The 11,488-nt window shown below is 57.9% G+C and overlaps 1 protein-coding gene across 1 annotated transcript in view; it reads left to right on the top strand.

The window, feature by feature from the left end:
* The first annotated feature begins 349 nt into the window (after positions 1–349).
* Positions 350–11,488, top strand: part of LOC147113207 (DNA polymerase eta-like) — a 50,438-nt gene continuing 39,299 nt past the window's right edge. Inside the window, exons 1-5 of the mRNA XM_085996275.1 lie at positions 350–397; positions 753–1,016; positions 2,195–2,298; positions 5,894–6,013; positions 7,459–7,582. Of these exons, the coding sequence (XP_085852401.1) occupies positions 350–397; positions 753–1,016; positions 2,195–2,298; positions 5,894–6,013; positions 7,459–7,582 (660 nt within the window). The remainder of the gene's footprint in view (positions 398–752; positions 1,017–2,194; positions 2,299–5,893; positions 6,014–7,458; positions 7,583–11,488) is intronic.

Raw genomic sequence — 11,488 nt, 5'->3', positions numbered from 1 at the left:
GGGGGTGGGGACTCTGCGAGCAGGGCCGCCGACTGAAAGGTTCTCGGGGGCGGGGAGGGGCCGTGGGGGTGGGGGACTCGCGAGCAGGGCCGCGCTGAAAGGTTCGTGGGGACTCGGGCCGCGGGGGTGGGGACTCGCGAGCTCGGCCACACTGAAAGGTTCGCGGGGCGGGGAGGGGCCGTGAGGGTGGGGACTCGCGAGCAGGGCCACACTGAAAGGGGCGGGGACGCGGGATGGCGCAGGGGGTGGGGACTCGCGAGCAGGGCCGCGCTGAAAGGTTCGTGGGGACTCGGCCGCGGGGGGTGGGGACTCGCGAGCAGGGCCGCGCTGAAAGGGGCGGGGACGCGGGATGGCCGCGGGGGCGGGGACTCGCAAGCAGGGCCACACTGAAAGGTTGGTACCACGGTGAGTCGGGGGGCTGAGGATGTGGAGACTCGCGAGCCATTTGCATTTAATCCACCTAAAGGGCGGGCAGCTGCACAAGTGGCCACTCCTCATGGCTGAGGGTGGTGGACTAGTCGACCGTAGGAGGCATCGTGGCAGAACCCTCGCGCATTGACCGCACTCCAGCGAGTCACCGGGCGGGAACCCTGTCAAAGCCCTCCCCTCGATCCCAGCCCAGGCGCCCTTCGGTGACTTGTGGAACCCGAAATCTTGCCGAGACCAGCCAGCAGAGACCGACCGGGGCTCTGACCTGGGAGCTTGCTGTCCCGTGTGGCTCAGTGCCTTGGTGCTCTGCAGCGCGCGGCTAGCAGCACAGCCGAGTGCCTGGAGGCGAAGAACGGAGAGAGACGCAGCGAGGGTTGGTGTTGAGTGGCTGCCTGGCTGTGTTTGTTCTCACAGAGGAGCAGCGAAGAGCTGGGGTCCAGGTGTGGCTAGACGCCCTCCCCTCTCGCTACGATCAGGACAGTCCCGAGCTCCAGCTCACCGCCGCCGCACTGATAGTGGAGGAGATGCGAGCAGCTGTGGAGGCCGAGACCGGATACAGATGTTCAGCTGGCATATCTCACAACAAGGTAACCCCCTCGATTAGACTCCAGCCTGTAACACTCTCCCGGGTATCTGTTACTCTATATATAAACCCCCCCCGAACCCCCCGATTAGATTCCAGCCTGTAACTCGCTCCCGGGTATCTTATTCTATATATAAACCCCCCCCGATTAGATTCCAGCCTGTAACTCTCTCCCGGGGATCTGTTATTCTATATATAAACCCCCGAACCCCTCGATTAGATTCCAGCCTGTAACTCACTCCCGGGGTATCTGTTATTCTATATATAAACCAACCGAACCCCCTCAATTAGATTCCAGCCTATAACTCACTCCCAGGTATCTGTTATTCTATATATAAACCCCCCGATTAGATTCCAGCCTGTAACTCACTCCCGAGTATCTGTTATTCTATATATAAACCCCCCGAACCCCTCGATTAGATTCCAGCCTGTAACTCACTCCCGGGTATCTGTTATTCTATATATAAACCCCCCCCGAACCCCTCGATTAGATTCCAGCCTGTAACTCACTCCTGGGTATCTGTTACTCTATATATAAACCCCCAAACTCATCGATTAGATTCCAACCTGTAACTCATTCCCGGGGATCTGTTATTCTCAATGTTGATCTTGTGTATTGGGGTGGAATGTTCCGGGGCAGCGGCGGGGAACGTTCCGGAGCGGCGGGGTGGGACGTTCCGGAGCGGCGGGGTGGGACGTTCCGGAGCGGCGGGGGTGGGACGTTCCGGAGCGGCGGGGGTGGAACGTTCCGGGGCGGCGGTGTGGAACGTTCCGGAGGCGGCGGTGTGGAACGTTCCGGGGCGGCAGGGGTGGGACGTTCCGGGGCCGCGGGGGTGGGACGTTCCGGGGCCGCGGGGTGGGACGTTCCGGGGCCGCGGGGTGGGACGTTCCGGAGCGGCGGGGTGGAACGTTCCGGAGCCGCGGTGTGGAACGTTCCGGGGCGGCGGGGGTGGGACGTTCCGGGGCGGCGGGGTGGAACGTTCCGGGGCGGCGGTGTGTGGAACGTTCCGGGGCGGCGGGGGTGGGGACGTTCCGGGGCCGCGGGGTGGGACGTTCCGGGGCCGCGGGGGTGGGACGTTCCGGGGCCGCGGGGTGGGACGTTCCGGAGCCGCGGTGTAGGACGTTCCGGGAGCCGCGGTGTGGAATGTTCCGGCTCCCTGACCGTGCGGTTTCTGTTTGCAGGTCCTGGCCAAGCTGAGCTGTGGTTTGAACAAACCGAACCGTCAGACGCTGCTGCCCCTGTGCTCTGTGCCGCGGTTGTTCGACACGCTGCCAATCGGCAAAATGTAAGCTCGCTGATCATCTCCAGACTCCGAGCGGCGTCTCCAGCCGCCTCTCTGTCCCCGTGCTCCCCGCTCGGTCTCCTCCTCCCCTGCGGGACCACAAATTCGCCCCAGCAACCGCTCTTCGTGTGAGTGCCCAGGCAGCTCGGGTCAGAGCTCTGATGTTGGGCGGATCGGAACGTCGGCAGGGCAGAAAAGGTAGACCGGGAATTTTAATTTATACCAAACCGGGGCCATAGGTCAAACTGGTAACGGTAAATTTAGGGAGTGATACTGAGCAGATCTTCTTCACGTGGGAGAGTGATCGGGACTTTGAATGGACTGCGGGAAGAGTGGCGGAGGTGAAAAGCCTAGAACTGTTTCGGGAGCCACGGGACTTTGGGTTGTTTCTGGGTGAGGATGGGCTGAATGGGCTCCCTCCCCTGTAGTATCCCGTGTGGCCAGAGGGGGGCAGCAGTGGTAAGTGCCGACACACGGCTGCCAGCAGAGGGCGCTGCTCCGGGGAGCAGGAGCACTGCTGATTCTCACCACCAGGGGGCTCTGAGGCCAAGGGTCACCCACTCCTTGGGTGGGGGTGGGGGGATTGAGGGGTCCCTGTGTAGGGGCGGGGTGATTGAGGGGGTCCCTGGGTAGGGGCGGGGGTGTTGAGGGGTCCCTGGGTGCTGGACGGGGAGATTGAGGGGTCCCTGGGTGCTGGACGGGGAGATTGAGGGGTCCCTGGGCGGGGACGGGGGGATTGAGGGGTCCCTGGGCGGGGACGGGGGGATTGAGGGGTCCCTGGGCGGGGACGGGGGGGTTGAGGGGTCCCTGGGCGGGGACGGGGGGATTGAGGGGTCCCTGGGCGGGGACGGGGGGATTGAGGGGTCCCTGGGCGGGGACGGGGGGGATTGAGGGGTCCCTGGTCGGGGACGGGGGGATTGAGGGGTCCCTGGGCGGGGACGGGGGGGATTGAGGGGTCCCTGGGCGGGGATGGGGGGATTGAGGGGTCCCTGGGTGTTGGACGGGGGGATTGAGGGGTCCCTGGGCGGGGACGGGGGGATTGAGGGGTCCCTGGGTGGGGACGGGGGGATTGAGGGGTCCCTGGGTGCTGGGGCTGGGGAATTGAGGGGTCCCTGGGCGGGGACGGGGGGGATTGAGTGGTCCCTGGGTTGGGACGGGTGGGTTGAGGGGTCCCTGGGTGTTGGGCGGGGGGATTGAGGGGTCCCTGGGTGTTGGATGGGGGGATTGAGGGGTCCCTGGGCGGGGACGGGGGGGTTGAGGGGTCCCTGGGTGTTGGGCGGGGGGATTGAGGGGTCCCTGGGCGGGGACGGGGGGATTGAGGGGTCCCTGGGCGGGGACGGGGGGATTGAGGGGTCCCTGGGCAGGGACGGGGGGATTGAGGGGTCCCTGGGCGGGGACGGGGGGGATTGAGGGGTCCCTGGGCGGGGACGGGGGGGATTGAGGGGTCCCTGGGTGCTGGGCGGGGGTGTTGAGGGGTCCCTGGGCGGGGACGGGGGGATTGAGGGGTCCCTGGGCAGGGACGGGGGGGATTGAGGGGCCCCTGGGTGCTGGGCGGGGGTGTTGAGGGGTCCCTGGGCGGGGACGGGGGGATTGAGGGGTCCCTGGGCGGGGACGGGGGGGATTGAGTGGTCCCTGGGTGTTGGGCGGGGGGATTGAGGGGTCCCTGGGTGTTAGATGGGGGGATTGAGGGGTCCCTGGGTGTTGGACGGGGGGATTGAGGGGTCCCTGGGCGGGGACGGGGGGGATTGAGTGGTCCCTGGGTGTTGGGCGGGGGGATTGAGGGGTCCCTGGGTGTTAGATGGGGAGATTGAGGGGTCCCTGGGTGTTGGACGGGGGGATTGAGGGGTCCCTGGGCGGGGACGGGGGGATTGAGGGGTCCCTGGGCAGGGACGGGGGGATTGAGGGGTCCCTGGGCGGGGACGGGGGGGATTGAGGGGTCCCTGGGTGCTGGGCGGGGGATTGAGGTGTCCCTGGGTGTTGGACGGGGGGGATTGAGGGGTCCCTGGGCGGGGACGGGGGGATTGAGGGGTCCCTGGGTGCTGGGCCGGGATAAAGGGGTCCCTGGGTGCTGGGCGGGGGTGTTGAGGGGTCCCTGGGTGTGGACGGGGGGATTGAGGGGTCCCTGGGTGCTGGACGGGGATAAAGGGGTCCCTGGGTGCTGGGCGGGGGTGTTGAGGGGTCCCTGGGTGCTGGGCGGGGGAATTGGGGGGGTCCCTGGTTGGGGGCGGGGGGATTGAGGGGTCCCTGGGTGCTGGGCGGGGGAATTGGGGGGGTCCCTGGTTGGGGGCGGGGGGATTGAGGGGTCCCTGGGTGCTGGGCGGGGGGATTGAGGGGTCCCTGGGTGCTGGACGGGGATAAAGGGTCCTTGGGTGCTGGGCGGGGGTGTTGAGGGGTCCCCGGGTGGGGACGGGGGGATTGAGGGGTCCCTGGGTGCTGGGCGGGGGGATTGAGGGGTCCCTGGGTGCTGGACGGGGATAAAGGGGTCCCTGGGTGCTGGGCGGGGGGATTGAGGGGTCTCTGGGTGCTGGGCGGGATGATTGAGAGGTCTCTGGGTGCTGGGCGGGGGGATTGAGGGGTCTCTGGGTGCTGGGAGGGGGGATTGAGGGGTATCTGGGTGCTGGGCAGAAGTGTTGAGGGGTCCCTGGGTGCTGGGCGGGGATAAAGGGGTCCCTGGGTGCTGGGCGGGCGGATTGAGGGGTCTCTGGGTGCTGGGCGGGGGGATTGAGGGGTCTCTGGGTGCTGGGCGGGGGGATTGAGGGGTCTCTGGGTGCTGGGAGGGGGGATTGAGGGGTATCTGGGTGCTGGGCAGAAGTGTTGAGGGGTCCCTGGGTGCTGGGCGGGCATAAAGGGGTCCCTGGGTGCTGGGCGGGCGGATTGAGGGGTCTCTGGGTGCTGGGCGGGGGGATTGAGGGGTCTCTGGGTGCTGGGCGGGATGATTGAGAGGTCTCTGGGTGCTGGGCGGGGGGATTGAGGGGTCTCTGGGTGCTGGGAGGGGGGATTGAGGGGTATCTGGGTGCTGGGCAGAAGTGTTGAGGGGTCCCTGGGTGCTGGGCGGGGATAAAGGGGTCCCTGGGTGCTGGGCGGGCGGATTGAGGGGTCTCTGGGTGCTGGGCGGGGGGATTGAGGGGTCTCTGGGTGCTGGGCGGGGGGATTGAGGGGTCCCTGGGTGCTGGGCGGGGGGATTGAGGGGTCTCTGGGTGCTGGGAGGGGGGATTGAGGGGTCCCTGGGTGCTGGGCGGGGGGATTGAGGGGTCCCTGGGTGCTGGGCGGGGGGATTGAGGGAGATCCAGGGTGCTGAGGTATGGTCAGGATAAAGCCCAGGAAGAGAGAGCGCTTCTCTTGTGTGGAAAGAGGGTCAGGCTGGGCTGTGATGCCCCTGTTGTTAAATATCTCATTGAGCAGCACTGCCTCGCCTCAGACCCGGAGCCCAGTGTCGGTCAGGAGTGGAGTGGAGAGAATCGACCCTTTCTCACAAACCTGGCAGTATTGTCTGGCTCTGTCCTTCACTCTGCCTTGTCCCCACGTCCCCCCTAACTATTTGGCCAGGGTAGCTTCGCGCCTGCTGACTGTTCTTTACTTCCCGTCTGTTCTTGTTCAGCCGCAATCTCGGCGGGAAGCTGGGGGAGTCCATCGCGCAGCTCCTGAACATCGAGTACATGGGGCAGCTCCGAGCGTTCCCCGAGTCCCAGCTGCAGGCAGCATTCGGAGAGAAAACCGGGTAAGACCATCACCCCTGACCCCCCGACGACCCTTGGACCCCCCCCCCCGCCGAACGGGGTGTGACTGAGCCTGGCTGCCTGTGTGTTTGAAGGAGTCTCTGTGTCTGGGAGTGACGGTCCTCTCTGTGTCTGGGAGTGACGGTCCTGTCTGCGTGTTTGAAGGAGTCTCTGTGTCTGGGAGTGACGGTCCTGTCTGTGTCTGGGAGTGACGGTCCTGTCTGCGTGTTTGAAGGAGTCTCTGTGTCTGGGAGTGACGGTCCTCTCTGTGTCTGGGAGTGACGGTCCTGTCTGTGTCTGGGAGTGACGGTCCTGTCTGTGTGTTTGAAGGAGTCTCTGTGTCTGGGAGTGACGGTCCTGTCTGCGTGTTTGAAGGAGTCTCTGTGTCTGGGAGTGACGGTCCTCTCTGTGTCTGGGAGTGACGGTCCTGTCTGTGTGTTTGAAGGAGTCTCTGTGTCTGGGAGTGACGGTCCTGTCTGTGTCTGGGAGTGACGGTCCTGTCTGTGTGTTTGAAGGAGTCTCTGTGTCTGGGAGTGACGGTCCTGTCTGTGTGTTTGAAGGAGTCTCTGTGTCTGGGAGTGACGGTCCTGCCTGTGTGTTTGAAGGAGTCTCTGTGTCTGGGAGTGACGGTCCTGTCTGCGTGTTTGAAGGAGTCTCTGTGTCTGGGTGCTGGAAAACCACAGGCTATTAAAGGGACGGCGATAACTTGGGTACGTAATTGGCTTCGGGTTTGGAGGCTAGTGTGTTTTTCTGACTGGAGGGAAGTGTGCAGTGGGGTCCCCCAGGGGTCAGTATTAGGACCATTGCTTCTTTTGTTTTATATATAAATGACCTGGACTTGGGTACAGAAAGTACAAGTTTGAAGTTTGCGGATGATACAAAACTTGGCAACGTAGTAAATAGTGAGGAGGATAGTAGCAGACTTCAGGAGGACACGGGCAGACCGGTGAAATGGGCAGACACGCGGCAGATACAGTTTAATGTGGCTACGTGTGAGGTGTTGCACTTTGGGAGGAACAACATGGAGAGGCGGTCTAATCTAAATGGTACTGTAGTGAGGTGGGGTGCAAGGTCAGAGGGATCTGGGGATGCAAATCCTTGGAGGTAGCCGGGCAAGTTGATGAGGCATTTCATAAAGAGTAGAGGAACTTGGCTTTGTAAATTAGGGCATTGAATACAACAAGGACATTCTGCTAAACCTTTACAAATCACTGTCGACCGTGGGAGGCATCGCGGCTGTGTCTGGGAGTGACCGTCCTGTCTGTGTCTGGGAGTGACGGTCCTGTCTGTGTCTGGGAGTGACGGTCCTGTCTCTGTCTGGGGGTGACGGTCCTGTCTGTGTCTGGGAGTGGCGGTCCTGTCTGTGGGCGGCGGTCCTGTCTGTGTCTGGGAGCGGTGGTTGTTTCTGTGTCGGTCCTGTCTGTCCCTCACTCTGTCTGTGTTTCAGGAGCTGGCTGTTTGACCTGTGCCGGGGCGTGGAGTTTGAACCCGTCCGACCCCGGCACCTCCCCAAGTCCATCGGATGCAGCAAGAACTTTCTGGGCCGTGAGGCATTGAGCAGTTGTGAGCAGGTTCGTGTGTTCACTCCCCAGGGTTGTGAGCGGGTTCGTGTAGAAACATAGAAGATAGGAGCAGGAGTAGGCCATTCGGCCCCTTGAGCCTGCTCCACCATTCAATACGATCATGGCTGATCATCCAATTTCAGTACTCGGTCCCTGCCTTCTCCCCATATCCCTTGATCCCTTTAGCCTTAAGAAATATATCCAATTCCTTCTTGAGTATATTTAATGAATTGGCTTCTACTGCCTTCTGTGGTAGAGAATTCCACAGGTTCACCACTCTCTGGGTGAAGAAATTCCTCCTCATTTCAGTCCTAAATGGCTTACCCCTTATCCTTAAACTATGACCCCTGGTTCTGGACTCCCCGGCCATCAGAAACATCCTTCCTGCCTCTAGTCTGTCCAGGCCTGACAGAATTTTATAGGTTTCGATGAGATCCCCTCTCAGTCTTCTAAACTCCAGTGAGTATAAGCCCAATCGACACAATCTCTCCTCATACGTCATTCCTGCCATCCCAGGTATCAGCCTGGTGAATCTTCGCTGCACTCCTTCCATGGCAAGAACGTCCTTCCTCAGGTAAGGCGACCAAAACTGCACACAATACTCAAGGTGCGGTCTCACCAAGGCCCTGTACAACTGTAGCAAGACATCCTTGTTCCTGTACTCAAACCCTCTTGCTACAAAGGCCAACATACCATTTGCCTTCTTAACCGCCTGCTGCACCTGCATGCTTACCTTCAACGACTGGTACACAAGAACACCCAGGTCTCTTTGCACTCCCCCTTCACCCAATCTATTGCCATTCAAATAATCTGCTTTCCTGTTTTTGCCACCAAAGTGGATAACCTCACATTTATCCACATTATAGTGCATTTGCCATGTTTCTGCCCAGTCACCCAACCTGTTCAAATCGTACTGGAGTTTCACGAGATCCTCCTCACAGCATATCCTCCCACCCAGCTTTGTGTCACCTGCAAATTTGGAGATATTACATCCAATTCCCTCGTCCAGATCATTAATATATATTGTGAACAGCTGGGGTCCTAGGACCGATCCTTGCGGTACCCCACAAGTCACTGCCTGCCACTCGGAAAACGACCCGTTTATGCCAACTCTTTGCTTTCTGTCCGCCAACCAGTTCTCTATCCAAGTCAATACTGTTGTGTCCGTGTGTTAATAGAGACACTGAAGACAGGAGTTGGTTTCACAGGTGTTTACTGAACAAAGTCTGGAGGGGAACTAACTGATACAACACAATATACAGGCTTATATAGCCCGAGTGGCCATGACCGGCATTACAGTACACAGGGGGCTCTTAAAGGCACATACACTACAATTCCTCCCCTTTAGCCAACCAGTACATAATATTTTAAGTAATCATTAATTACATGTTACAAGAAAAATAATCTACACATTGCTGCAGTTAATCAATTATAAGTCAGTCTCTCTGGAGGCTCCCTGACTTGGTCCGGATAACGCCTCGGTGGTGTCGTAGTTTCTGGTGGTGTAGTAGGTTCTTTTGGCAAGGCTGATTCGGCTTGAATGCCAGTGTCGGGTTCATCTGGTTCCAGTATCACCGGATCGGAGGTAGATACTATGGGTATTTCTACTTCATCGTTCGGCGTATAGAGTTGTGGAGTAGGTTGTCCCTTTTCAGATGACTCTATGATTTGGTCAGCATGGCGCCTTATTATGCTTTCTCCAATGTCCACGGTATACATCAGCGGTCCTAGTCGTGTGCAGATAGTTCCAGGCTGCCATTTCTCGGTACGGTAGTCCCGGGCCAAAACTTGTTGACCTATCTGGAAGGTTCTAGTTGGCCTTTCATTCATGCCTTGAAATTGCCGGTTCTCTACGTCCCTTCTGATGTTGGGCTTGATCAAATCCAGCCGGCATCTTAGGCTTCTATTGAAGAACATCATGGCGGGAGTTTGGTTTGTAACCATATGTGTTGCATTCCTGTATGCAAACAAGAAGTTATCCACCTTATGCTGAAGTTTTATGTCTTCATTACCCATGGCCTTTATGGCCTTCTTGAAGGTCTGGACAAACCTTTCAGCCAATCCATTGGTGGCAGGATGGTATGGGGCAGACGTGTAGAGCTTAACCCCATTGTTTTTTAAGAACTTCCTGAATTCTTCGGACACAAATTGCGGTCCATTATCAGAACAGATCTGTTCAGGCAGCCCATTCCTGGCAAATATGATCCTTAATACTGTGATGGTTTTTTCCGTGGTGGTGGAGGACATCTTTATTACCTCCGGCCACTTGGAGTGTGCATCAACCGCGATTAAGAACATTGAGTCCATAAATGGACCAGCAAAGTCGATGTGTACCCTTTGCCATGGAGATGAGGGCCACTCCCATGGATGTAGAGGGGCTTGTGGTGGAGCGTTTTGGACCTTCTGGCATCCTAGGCAGCTCTTGATCATTTCTTCGATGTCTCCATCGATACCTGGCCACCATACAAACGCCCTGGCTAGGTTCTTCATTTTCACTCCACCCAGATGCCCCTCGTGAAGCTCCTTTAGAACTTTATCCTGGAGTTTGGGTGGAATCACCACTCTGGATCCACACATCAAGGTTCCTCGGCACACTTGACAGCTGTTCTCTTCTTTGCGAGAATGCTGGCAACAGTGGTTCGCCATGTGCTGGCCATCCCTTCACTGTTAAATCGTAGACTCGTGAGAGAGTCGGGTCATTTCTAGTTTCCCTTTCAATGGCAGAATTTGTTACTGGTAGACATTCGACTATGGTAGAGTGGAAAATCTCCACTGGGTCTACGGTAGGTGCCTCTTCTACCGTTGGCAACGGTAGGCGCGATAAACCGTCAGCATTCCAATGCTGTTTTGATCCTTTGTATTCTATGTTATATTGGTGTGCCCCTAGAAAAAGGGACCACCTCTGTAGCCTTTGCGCTGTCATAATGGGAACACCCTTTTTAGGGTTGAATATGGAGATGAGGGGTTGATGGTCAGTCAACAAGGTAAATTTTTGTCCGTATAGGTAATGGTTGAATTTCTTCACTCCCCATACCAGGCTGAGTGCTTCCCTGTCGATTTGGGCATAGTTACGCTCAGCTGAGTTCAATGAGCGTGACGCAAAAGCTATCAGCCGTTCCGAGCCATCAGGGAATTTATGCGATAATACCGCTCCTACGCAGTAAGGGGATGCATCGCACGCCAGTCTGATTGGCAGTGATGGGTTGTAATGAGCCAAAACTTCTTTGGACGTGATTAAGTCTTTGCATTTATGGAAGGCACGTTTACAGTCTTCGCTCCATTTCCAAATCACTCCTGTTTGTAGCAGTTCATTAAGAGGGTGCAGAAGAGTTGATAAGTTCGGTAAAAATTTATGATAGTAATTTATTAATCCCAGGAACGACCTTAATTGTGAAACATTTTCAGGTGCTGGGGCTTTTATGACCGCTTCAATTTTTTCAGGTGACTTATGCAACCCTTCCTTATTAATAATGTGGCCACAATATGATATTTGATTCTGGAAAAATTTGCACTTGGGGCGATTTGTTCGTAGGCTCCATTCTCTCAGCCTAGTGAGCACCTGCTCCAAATTGGCAAGGTGCTCGTTGTCGTTTTCTCCTGTTACAAGGATGTCGTCTAGGTAGCATTGAGTCCCCGGAATCCCTTGGAGGACTTGCTCCATAGCTCTTTGCCAGATAGCTGGAGCGGATGCTACTCCGAAAACCAGTCGATTGTACTGGTACAGGCCTTTGTGTGTATTTATCGTGAGATACTTTTTAGAGGCCTCTTCAACCTCCATCTGTAGATATGTCTGTGCCAAGTCAATTTTGGTGAAACGTTTCCCTCCGGATAGTGAGGCGAAAATATCTTCTATCCTCGGAAGAGGATACTGTACCGTGTGAAGGACCGGGTTTACAGTCACCTTGAAGTCTCCAC

The sequence above is a fragment of the Somniosus microcephalus genome, chromosome 9 (assembly GCF_052327205.1).
Source record: "Somniosus microcephalus isolate GS21.2 chromosome 9, FLI_Smic_1.0, whole genome shotgun sequence".
NCBI classification, from domain to species: Eukaryota; Metazoa; Chordata; class Chondrichthyes; order Squaliformes; family Somniosidae; genus Somniosus; species Somniosus microcephalus.
This window is presented reverse-complemented; position numbering and strand designations above follow the sequence as displayed.